The sequence below is a fragment of the Megascapheus bottae genome, chromosome 19 (assembly GCF_031878675.1).
Source record: "Megascapheus bottae isolate mThoBot1 chromosome 19, mThoBot2.hap1, whole genome shotgun sequence".
In the NCBI taxonomy this organism is placed as follows: domain Eukaryota; kingdom Metazoa; phylum Chordata; class Mammalia; order Rodentia; family Geomyidae; genus Megascapheus; species Megascapheus bottae.
This window is the reverse complement of record NC_143527.1, coordinates 37,171,856-37,183,872: the sequence shown is the minus strand read 5'-3', so window position 1 is coordinate 37,183,872 and position 12,017 is coordinate 37,171,856. Positions and strand designations below refer to the sequence as shown.

The 12,017-nt window shown below is 37.7% G+C and overlaps 1 protein-coding gene across 2 annotated transcripts in view; it reads left to right on the top strand.

The window, feature by feature from the left end:
• Mib1 (MIB E3 ubiquitin protein ligase 1) overlaps window positions 1-12,017 on the top strand; it is a 96,461-nt gene that overhangs the window by 73,032 nt on the left and 11,412 nt on the right. For both annotated transcript variants that reach the window (XM_090353350.1, XM_090353349.1), the window contains exons 13-18: window positions 868-1,000; window positions 1,735-1,821; window positions 2,518-2,679; window positions 6,100-6,281; window positions 7,421-7,613; window positions 11,576-11,654. In XM_090353350.1, coding sequence (XP_090209476.1) covers window positions 868-1,000; window positions 1,735-1,821; window positions 2,518-2,679; window positions 6,100-6,281; window positions 7,421-7,613; window positions 11,576-11,654 — 836 coding nt within the window. The remainder of the gene's footprint in view (window positions 1-867; window positions 1,001-1,734; window positions 1,822-2,517; window positions 2,680-6,099; window positions 6,282-7,420; window positions 7,614-11,575; window positions 11,655-12,017) is intronic.

The window sequence follows — 12,017 nt, the reverse complement described above, 5'->3', positions numbered from 1 at the left end:
GTTCTACTCTTAGAATTCTTGAACTCTCCTCATGGGATTTATAAGCCATTGCCATTAAAGAAACATATTCTATTCCATTTGAGTCCTTAGTCTCATTATTGTAGAGCTTCATTTCGTTTATATCCATTCTCATCAGCAACTTCACTCTATTTCTCCATATGTACATATCATTTCTCTATGCAAATTTTTGTCTTACATATTTTTATCTTAGTCCTGCTGGCCTCAAGCCATTATAGAGCTAAACTGAGTGAATGACATTTATCAGATTTTGACTGCTATTCATGATCATCTATCAGCTATGTAAAATTCATCTTATCACTATTTTTCCTGCTGCTTTTGTTGTTCAGCTTTGACTGTTCTTTAATTCACTGGGGAATATGAGCTATTGAAATTAATTTGGTGGGGGTGGGGAAAGGGAAATGGGGACCAAGACATGAGAAAGGGTATCAATGTATGTGAAATAATGCACCTTCTAGCTGGTGAATATAATGTAACCCTTCTATTAATTACAATAAAAATATGTGAAAATTAATTTGGGAGCTTCTAAAAAGCCATACTATGTTCTTATTTTGGTATATTTCTTTCCTCTTTGGATCATTTTCTTTTACAATATTTTCCCTTTGTAGCATTTATATATTCTGTTTTGATTCTATTGCCCAAATAGTGACAGTTTGTTTACTTCTATAAAAAGCTATTCATTTGAGAATCAGAATATTTGAATTTCTATTTATTCTTAAAGACATATGCTTTTCGTTAGAAAAGAAATCTTTTAAAGTTTACAAGATTGGTTTGAATATAGTTTCTAAAGAAAACACTGAAAATATCAAACTATTATAAATATGAAAATAATGTGAATTTGACTTTCAGTGCAATGCGTGTTTTACTGTCAAAATTACCAAGACCATGGATTGTGGATGAGAAGAAAGATGATGGCTATACTGCTTTGCATCTGGCTGCCCTAAATAATCATGTAGAAGTGGCTGAACTCTTGGTACATCAGGTAGGGAGAGATCAATAATTGCTTTAGCAATTACCTACTAAGGGACATTCTGTGTTCTAACATTGGTTGGTTGGCCGGTTTTATTTATTTATTTATTTACTTACTTACTTACTGTTTCAAGAATAAAACTTGATATATATCCAAGGCTAAACTGGAATCCATAAGTTCTGCCTCAGCTCCCTGAGAGCTGAGATTTTATAGGCATGCACTACCCTCTCTGCTAAGACTCTAAAAAGAGTTTTGTTGGAGCTCTGTACTATGCTTTGTCTTTAAATAGAATTATCCTAGTAGAAACAGATTTTATAAATTTCTGTTTCTTGTGTATCAATCCCTGTTCCTGTGTGAGACTAATAAGCTTCTGAGCTGGGTGCTAGTGGGTCACACCTGTAATCCTAACTTCTCTACTAAGGAGGCTGATCTGAGGATCATGGTTCAAAGCCAGTCTGGGAAGGAAACTCCATGAGCTTTTATTGCCAATAAATTCAGAAGAGCCCCTAGTAGCACTGTGGCTCAAGTGGTAGAGCGCTTGCCTTCAGCAAAAGAAGCTCAGGGACAATGCCCAGGCCCAGAGTTCAAGCCCCCTCCCCCCAATAATTATAATAATAATAATAATAAGCTTCTAAGGAGAGAAAGCAATCAACAATGTCCAATGTTATTTACTTCTTATGAATACTTAAGAGTTTTTGTGTTCTTCATTGTCAAAATTCCAGAACTTAAAATTTGTTTTTCTTCAGGGTAATGCAAACTTGGATATCCAGAATGTGAACCAACAAACTGCCCTACACCTTGCTGTTGAGCGTCAGCATACCCAGATTGTTAGGGTAAAGTATTAACATAAATTTTAGTGTACATTAGCACAAGTCTTGAAACTTTGAGTTGAAGTTTTTTGTTATATTACTAGATTTGTGAATTCCCAAAGCATTAAATGAGGAAAACTAAAAGTAACCATTTTAAAAAGTATATTCCTGGTGCCTGGAGTGTAGCCTAGGGGTAGAGTGCTTGCCTAGCATGCATGAATCATCCCTGGGTTTGATTCCTTGGTACTCTATATACACAGAAAGAGCTGGAAGTGGTGCTGAGGCTCACGTGATAGTGCTAGCCTTGAGAAAGTTTAAGAACAGTGCCCAGGCCCTGAGTTCAAGCCCCACAACTGGCAAAAAAAAAAATGTACATCCCTTTTGTTACATACAGTTGAGAGTAAAATATAAATTAAAAAGCTTGGGACACTTGTTGCTGCAAATACATAAGTTTTTATCTTACTAATCTGGTAATTTCAAACAAAATACCTAGAAGAATATTATTTGGCTTAAATATTTTTGTAGAACAGCAATTGGTAAAGCTTGTAGGCTGAAGCAGCGACAGTAGAAAGCAAAATAGAAGCAAAGACATCAGAATTATTAGGTTTTATGGTAACTTCAGAGTAAGTCCAAGATGCTCTCACTGTTACGTTCAGCGTGTTGTAGTTTCTTTTGAGTGTGGGTGCTTTTACCACAATGAGGCATATCTTCCTCTTTTAGCTTTTGGTCCGTGCAGGTGCCAAGCTAGACATTCAGGATAAAGATGGAGATACTCCTTTGCATGAAGCTCTCAGGCATCATACTTTGTCTCAACTCCGTCAGCTGCAAGATATGCAAGATGTGGGGAAGGTAGATGCTGCCTGGGAACCATCAAAAAACACAGTGAGTAAAGAAAATCTTTCATCCGTACTAGTGGAGGCATCTTTTAATGCAGTGTGTTACATTTGCTGCTTATGTAATCTGAGTTGGATGAAATAGCTAGTTCATCAGGGCTATGTACTTAGACCATTAGTCTATGAATGAAGTACTTTCTTTTTTTTTTTTTTTTTTTGGTGGGTCATGAGACTTGAACTCAGCCTGGGCTTTGTCCCAGAGCTCTTCAGCTCAAGGCTACTGCCCTACCCTTGAGCCACTCCCCACTTTCTGTTTATCTAGAGGTTATCTAGAGGTTAGTTGGAAAAAAGAGTCTCAGATCCTTTTGTGCCTGGGCTGCTTTGAACCTTGATCCTCAGATCTCAGCCTTCTGTGTAGCTAGGATTCTGGGTGTAAGCCATTGCGCCCGGCTCTAGTTAGTACTTTTGCCAACATTCTTATCAAAAGTTACTCCATCCTTTTTGCCTCGGCCACTTATATCAATGTGTGTGTGATATTTTGTGGTTTTAATTTATGTTTCCCAGAGGACTACTTACATTAATCATCTTTTCATTTGCTTATTACCACAATAACTATTCTAATCTTTTTCATTATTCTTTTGATTTTATTTTTTGAACTGTTAGAGGTTGAACCCAAGGATCATGCATGCTAGGCAAGTACTGAGTCTGTTTTCTTATAATGGTTTTAAGAGTTCTTTATATAATCAGAATACAAGTTTATTTATATGAAATATGAGGTATTTACATATTTTCTCCTAGTCCATGGCTTATTTTTTCCTTATTACTTATGTGACCGTTTATGTAACATTTTTGGAAAATTACAAGTCACTCAAGGAAGGATTATTATAATGGACAAAAATGTTATGCTATTTTTTTTTTTTTTTTTTGCCAGTACTGGGTTTGAGCTCAGGGCCTGAGCATTGTCCTTGGACCTTCTCATGGCTAGAGCTCTACCACTTGAGCCTCAGCACCATTTCCAGCTTTTTTTTTTCTATGTGGTACCGAGGAATCAAACCCGGGTCTTCGTGCATGCTAGGCAAGCACTCTACCACTAGGCCAAACCCTGGCCCTATGCTATTTTTTTGGTAATGATAGCTTAGTTAATGGAGACTAATAGAAGATTGCTTGTGGGGAAAATAAATAAGATTGAATACTGTCAAAGTAGAATATTTGCAGAACATAGAACAAAGAAACAGGACTATTTGAAACTATGAAAACAGAACAAAGAAACTTGTTTGGGATGCCATTTCTTAGAGGGAAGGGTTCAGGAAGAGTGTGATAAAGGGGTATAATTGATTGTGATGCAGTATAAATATGTGGAAATGGAACAGATCTCCACCTCCCATATAACCCATGTGAGCCAATAAAAATGATAGCTTAGTCAACAATTTTCAAAAGTGCCTTTCAAAAGTTATGCTTTGGCCGGGAGTTTGGCCTAGTGGTAGAGTGATTGCCTAGCATACATGAAGACTTGGGTTCGATTCCTCGGTACCACATACATAGAAAAAAGCCGGAAGTGGTGCTGAGGCTCAAATGGTAGAGCTCTAGCCTTGAGAAAGTCCAAGGACAGGGCTCAGCCCCTGAGCTCGAGCTCAGGTCTGGCCTCCCCCCCCAAAAAAAATTATGTTTTCAGGGCCAAGTACAAATGCATCAGCTGAATAGAGCGTGTAATGAAGCCATAGTTACTTCTGGAATAGAAGGCATTCTTTCTTTACCTTCTCCATAAACATAAGCTCTATTATTAGAAAACTATAGGAGAAGGTGCTTTATTTGATCTACAGTGTCTGAATCTAAATGATACTGGAGGTCCTAAGTCAAGGGCTACCTGTTTTTGTAGGCAAAATCCTGGAATGGTTATGACAAGAGATAAAAAGTGCTTATGTGTTTCTCTTTAACTAGTTTTTGTTTATTTTATTTTATTTTATTGATTCATTTATTTGGTCGCTTGTGAGGCTTGGGTACAGTCCTTGAGCTCTTCAGCTCAAGGCTAGCTCTCTATCATTATGAGTCACAGCACCACATCTGGTTTTCTGGTGCTTAATTGGCAATAAGAGTCTCTCAGACTTTAATACCTGGGCTGGCTTTGAACTGTAATCCTCAGATCCCCTGAATAGCTAGGATTACATGCATGAGCCACTGATGCCTATTTATTTATTTTGAGATCAAGGCTTGCTGTGTTCAGGCTGGTCTCAAATTTTTAATATTGCTTCAACCTCAGTATTTGGGATTTTAGGCATTACAGGTATATGCCACTGTGCCTGGTTCTTAACTTTTTTTTTTTTTAGCTGGGGCTTGAACTCAGCACTGTCTTTGGGCTTTCTTAAGGTTAGAGCTCTACCACTTGAGCTACAACACTACTTCAGGCTTTTTCTGTGTATGAGGAATTGAACCTGGGTCTTCATGTATGCTAGGCAAGCACTCTACCACTAGGCCATACTCCCAGCCCCAAACAGTGTTCTTAGAAGAACAGATATATATATATATATATTTTTTTTTTTTTTTGGCCAGTCCTGGGGCTTGAACTCAGGACCACTGAACTTGAGCTTCTACAGGCTAGTGCTCTGCCACGTGAGCGACAGCACCACTTGTGGCTTTTTTTCTGTGTATGTGGTACTGAGGAATTGAACCCTGGTCTTCGTGCATGCTAGGCAAGAAATCTACCACTAGGCCAAACTTTTAGCCTGCTTTGTTTTTTAATTTGATGAAATATAATTTTAATAATATGTTTCTTTTATTGCATTTGCCCAATCTGAAGTCCCTAAAGTTCTCTTTTGTGCTAGAAGTTTATGAAGTTTTTGCCATTACATTTAGATCTGTGGTTAATTTTAGATTTTAATTTGCAAAACTGGAGTTTGAATTCAGGAACATATGCTTGCTAGACCAGATGCTATACAACTGCTGACCACTGAACCATGCCTCTAGCCGTGAATTGATTTTTATGAGTACTGTGACACAGATCAGAGTTCATTTTCTCACTCAGGAGTCTCCACTTGTCTGTGCCCTATTTGTTAAGAAGACTTGTCTTTTATTGAATTGCTTATGTTCCTTTAATGAACATCACTTGACTCTGTGTGTGTGTGTGTAGAAACTCAGATTTTTGCCTAGACCGGTCTGGACCACAGTCCTACAGTCCTATTTATGCTTCCCAGGTACCTTGGGATAAAAGGCTTCTGCTTGAGATAGTCTTGCTGAATTTGTTCCCAGACTGTCACTGATCATTGATCTTGCTGATGTAAACCTCCCATGGCTTGGGTTATAGATGTTCATCTGGATTGAAGATAAGGGAATAGAGAATAAGGAATAGATAACCAGACTGAAACTTTTAAATGTCTACTGTAAACATGCATGTGTATTCATACTCACAGGGTGATAAAGGGGATTCAGTGCAGATCTTATGGAGAAAACCATGACTCTTTCTGTTTGATTTCAGTTAATAATGGGACTTGGTACCCAGGGGGCAGAGAAGAAGAGTGCAGCATCTATTGCCTGTTTCTTGGCAGCCAATGGTGCTGACCTCAGCATTCGAAACAAGAAGGGTCAGTCACCACTTGATCTCTGTCCCGATCCAAGTCTCTGCAAAGCACTGGCAAAATGTCATAAAGAAAAAGTCAGGTTAGTATATTCTTTAATGTCGTAAAGCTTAATATTCTTTATATATAAATTATCATGTAGTTTCATTATGAAAGATTTGACTGTCAAAATGAATTTGCATTTGCAAATTCCTATGTCTTTTTGTTGCTTCTTTCTTCCCTCCCGGTGTGTCTCTGCTTTCATGTTATGTATAATAAGTTTAAGAAAATTTTCTAGTCTGATCCTGTGGGCATCTTTTTTTTTTACCAGTCCTGGGCTTGAGCTCAGGGCCTGAGCCCTATCGTTGGACTTTCTCAAGGCTAGAGCTCTACCACTTGAGCCTCAGCACCATTTCCAGCTTTTTTTTCCCTATGTATGTGGTACCGAGGAATCGAACCTGGGTCTTCGTGCATGCTAGGCAAGCACTCTACCACTAGGCCAAACTCCCGGCCCCTCCTGTGGGCATCTTATACATTATGGAAATATATAAGGAAAAGTCTTACAATTTTGTTATTAAAATTGCATAATCTTAATGATTAATGTTATATATTTTAAGCTTTAAATATCTTCCTGTATATCAACAGGTTATATCTCAGAAACTGCAATAGTTCTAACATCCTGCATTGAGAGGCTAAGAGTACTAAATAAATATCGATGATGGATTGAAAAAAATTGAGCAAATGAAGTGACTAATTTACTGTGGAATTTTCCTAAACACAGTCATTTTGCATTTGTCTTTATTTTCTGAAAATAAAATAGCTCAGCAAGAGATATTGTAAACATACAAAAAACCACACATATCTCTACTTTTTTTACCTGGATAGTGCCATGCTATTAATGTTCTTCATACATTTTTCTTAGTATTGAAAATCTCAGTAGCTGTCCCTTGTAGAACAGGTTCTGAGATAAACTTTGTTTATAGTAAATTATTTTTACTATGAATTTTGTTTGTCAGGTGATTCACTCTTTTCCATGGAGTAAGGATTCATCCAATTTGAAGACTGACTAGTACTAGATGCATGTAAAGATACAGAGATGTATTAAATAGCAAAATATTGTTTATAGAATTTCACATAAAGATGAACACTTGTATGCTAATGATAGTTTGGACATGTTAATTAGTGATTTTTTTAATAGAAATATATGGGTAGGCTGATTTTTGAAATACTCTCTTTTATTAGTGGTCAAGTTGGTTCTCGGAGTCCTTCTATGATTAGTAATGATTCTGAAACCTTAGAAGAGTGTATGGTATGCTCAGATATGAAGAGAGATACTCTTTTTGGACCATGTGGACATATTGCGACCTGTTCTTTATGTTCTCCACGTGTCAAGAAATGCCTCATCTGTAAAGAGCAAGTTCAGTCTAGAACAAAGGTAATAACTTGAAGTGTAGTATTTTGTTTCTCTTGGTGGTCATGATGTTTAAAATCAAGGTCTTGTGCTTGCTATGCAGACTTTCCGAGTGCTTGAATCATAGGGTCTCTCATTTATGCTCTGGCTAGCCTAGACTGAATGAGTTTACTGAAGTTCGTTGTAGTATGAATATATATACTTTTTTTTTTTTTTTGCCAGCCCTGGGCTTGAGCTCAGGGCCTGAGCATTGTCCTTGGACTTTCTCAAAGCTAGAGCTCTAACACTTGGGCCACAGCACCACTTTCAGCTTTTTTCTATGTATGTGGTACCAAGGAATTGAACACAACTCTTTGTGCATGCTAGGCAAGCACTCTACTGCTAGGCCAAACTCCGGCCTTTGAGTTTATATACTTCTTAAAAATTTTATTGTTGGGGTAATGTATAGAGGGGTTACGGTTACATTCAAGTAGGTGCATTACTTCTTGTACATTGATGCCCCCTTCCCATGATTTTGTCCCCATTTTCCTCCCTCCACCCCCTCCCAATCATCTTGTTTTCCCCCTTTCCTTCCCTATTTCAAGTAAACATATATATATATATATATATATATATATATATATATATATAGGCACGCACACACACACACACATATGTTTTTAACTCAAAATTTTGTAACTCTTATCTCTTTCATTTTTTACATCTATAGTAGTTAAAGATAAAAGTTAGATTCTGGCTCCAGTGGTTCTTACCTGTAATCCTAGCTTCTCAGGAGGCTGGGATCTGAGGATTGTGGTTCCAAACTAACCTGTGTAGGAAAGTCCATGAGACTCTCATCACCAATGACCTATTGAAAGATAGAAGTAGAGCTGTGACTCAAGTGGAAGAGTGCTAGCATTGAGCAAGAGAAACTCAGCAGTTGTACTCAGGATTGGCACAAAAAAATAATTAAAATGAGCAAAAAATTATCTGTTAGTTTCCTTTCACAGCTTTCTATAACCTAAAGATATATTTAATTCTACTTTGTATTATATACTATGAAATTTTCAATCCTGTAGTGAAGTAGAAAAACTTATGTTGGGATCCAGCAAATAAGCTGGTTTGATTACAGAGCCTTTGACTATAAAGAAATAGTGACACCAAGTGGTTAAAGGATAACAGGCATCTTGATAAAAATTTTAAAACTAAGGCTTAGGGGAAATAAGACTGAATAAGAATTTGTTCTTAGAAGAACCACGTGGATGATTTAGCAGATAGAGAAAAATACAAATAAATTGCAAACTAATTTAAATCATTTCTGTTGAATTATCAAAGCAAGTTGCACCCTCCCCGCCCCCCTGTCCTCTTTGTGGGGCTTGAACTCTAGTCTGGGTGCTGTCCCTGAGCTCTCAAGGCTACCACCCTACCACTGGAGCCACTTCTGGTTTTCTAGTGGTTAATTGGAGATAAGAGTCTCACAGACTTTAGTGCCCAGGCTGGCTTTGAATCATGATCCTCAGATCTCCACCTCTTGAGTAGCTAGGATTACAGGCATGAGCCACTGTGCCTAGCTTGGTGCAGGTTTTTAAAAAGTGCTAAGAAAGGGCTAGGAGTTTGGCCTAGTGGTAGAGTGCTTGCCTAGCATGCACGAAGACCCTAGTTCAATTCCTCAGTACCACATACATAGAAAAAAGCCAGAAGTGGTGCTGAGGCTCAAGTGGTAGAGCTCTAGCCTTGAGAAAGCCCAAGGACAGTGCTCAGGCCCTGAGCCCAGGGCCAGGACTGGCAAAAAAAAAAAAAAAAAAAAGTGCTAAGAAAGTGGAAAACATTCACTTTCTAAACACTACTGGATGCAAGAAAGCTATCCTGACTGAACACGCAAACATTTACTGTAACTATACCTTTCTAGTAAGTCCACTCCTTAAGACTATAACCAGAGTAAATAAAACAGATGGAGGAACATTATAGTTAACTTTAACAATAACCTTTACTGCAATTAATTTCAACTACTATAAAGAAAAGATTTTTCTTTTTAGTAAGAGAATGGATTGTTGGGTTAATTTGCCATAGTAATCTAATTAATTGACAGATAAATGTAGTTATTTATTATCCTAATTATTAGGTTAATCTAATCATTAGGTTAATTTTCTATATTATTATAAACATTTCAAAAATATTCCTAGAGTTGGGAGGGATGGGGGAAGGGGAATGGGGACAAAAACATGAGAAGGGGTATCAATGTGTGGGAAGTAGTGCACCTACTGGAGAATGTAACTGTAACCCCGACAATAAAAAAATTAAATGAAAAAATAGAATTATAAACACAACTACATAGACATAAAAATTTATGACTATAGATATAATGTTTTATTACATAGATTAATATGTATATATGACATACAAACCCTCAGCCTAGTTTTAATTATGTTCTAAAATCTGTGTCAGTGATTGTATAGAGATTCCCTTCTTGAATACTTTTGTTTGTTAAATACCTCATTTGAAATATGATGTAGAAATCAATCTTAATAAATTCTTTAATAAAAAAATAGAATTTCTTATGAAAAAAAAATATTCCTAGAAGCCAAGTACCAGTGCCTCATGGTTGTAATCCTACCTACTCAGAAGTCTGAGTTCTGAGAATCTTGGTTTGAAGTTAGCCCTGGCAGACAAATCCCTGAGACTCTTCTTTCCAGTTCTTCTGGCAGAAAGCTGGACATGGAGGTAGCACGAGTGGTAGAGTGCTATCTATGGAGCCGAACAAAAGCCAGGTGAGATCACAAGGGCTTGACTTCAGGTTTCAATACTGGCCCAAAAGAAACAATAAAACAATGTTAGGTAATTTATTAGTATTGAAGGTAAATTCTGAGTCTAGTAATATCAGAATCTTGACCAGCTACGTTGCGTGTGTGTATGTTTGCCTTTAATCCAGTTACATCACTTTTATGTACAGACTGTGAGTAGGGAAAGCCTAGAGAGTCAGCAGGGACAGAAGTTAGCAAGCATGCAGTGGTCAGTTGCTCAGGAGTGCTGTAGATGGTTAGCATTTTTGACAGTGATAGTAAGTGACACAGAGATGGTTAAATGTGACTGTGTGTTAGGAGGGTGAACAGGTAAAAGATGAAGCTGAAGCAAGGTAATAGGGTGTCAAAAAGAAGGCAGAGCCAGGGGTTGTTAATAGTTCCACAGTCAAAACTCCAAGGGTGAAGAGAGAACAGTGAGGAAAATTATGAATAAGTCTGGATCAGGAAGAAGAAATAGCCTAAAACCTTGGGCTAGTATGGAAGAGGAAGCTTTTAATTAAAAAAAAAAATCCCTCCTAGACTTTTAACTTACTCATCTAGCTAGATTTGTATTACTATTAGAAATGTTGCCAGCTGTCTGCTATCCTAGCTTCTTTGAAGATTGATACCTTGGATGATCAAGGTTTGGAACCACTTCGGGCAGAAAGGTCCATGAGATTCTATCTAATTAACTAGCAAAAAGCTGGGCTGGAAGTGTGGCTTAGGTGTTTGAGTATCCACTGAGCAAGCAAAGTCAAGTAAGTGTAAGATCCTGAATTCAAACCTCAGTACTGTCAAAAAAAACCCCAAAACTTCTTTCTTAATCATTTGTTCATTCTTTTTTTTCCCTCTCTCTCTCTTGGCCATACAAAATTTTGAACTCAATGCCTTGCACTTACTAAGCAGGCACTTCACCACCAGAGCCACACCACAGTTCTTTAGTCGCCTTTCAAAAAAGTAGTCTATAAAATTAAAATCTAGTCCTATCTTGCTGATCTCAGAAGAAATGGAATTTTGCTGAATGAGTCTTTAGGACAAGCAGGAAGACTTAATGCAGAAATAGTGCCTAGTATGGAAAGGTCCATAAATTATGAGATGAGACTGACGGACAGGGGGGAGTGTGTAATAATTCTCTGTGCCTGAGGGTCCCCTTTCAGTTGAAATATATTTGATATAAACAGGTTACTTATCTATAGTTGCTCACCTTGTCTTCCCCTCTTTCTGTAGATTGAAGAATGCGTGGTATGCTCTGACAAGAAAGCTGCTGTTCTTTTTCAACCTTGTGGACACATGTGTGCTTGTGAGAGTAAGTATGACCATATGACACTTTAGCATTTTGTTAACCAAAAAATCTTTGAGGATGGGCTGGGAGTTTGGCCTAATGATAGACTGCTTGCCTAGCATGCACAAAGACCTGGGTTCCCGATTCCTTGGTACCACATACATAGAAAAAGCTGAAAGTGGTACAGTAGCTCAAGTGGTAGAGCACTAGCCTTGAGAAAGCCCAAGGACAATGCTCAGGCACTGAGTTCAAGCCCCAGGATGGGCACAAAAAAAAAAGAAAAGAAAAAGAAAGAAAAAATAAAAAAGCTAGACATGGTGACTCATGTCGGTAATCCTAGCTACTCAGGAGGTTGAGATCTGAGGATTGTGGTTCAAAGCCAGCACG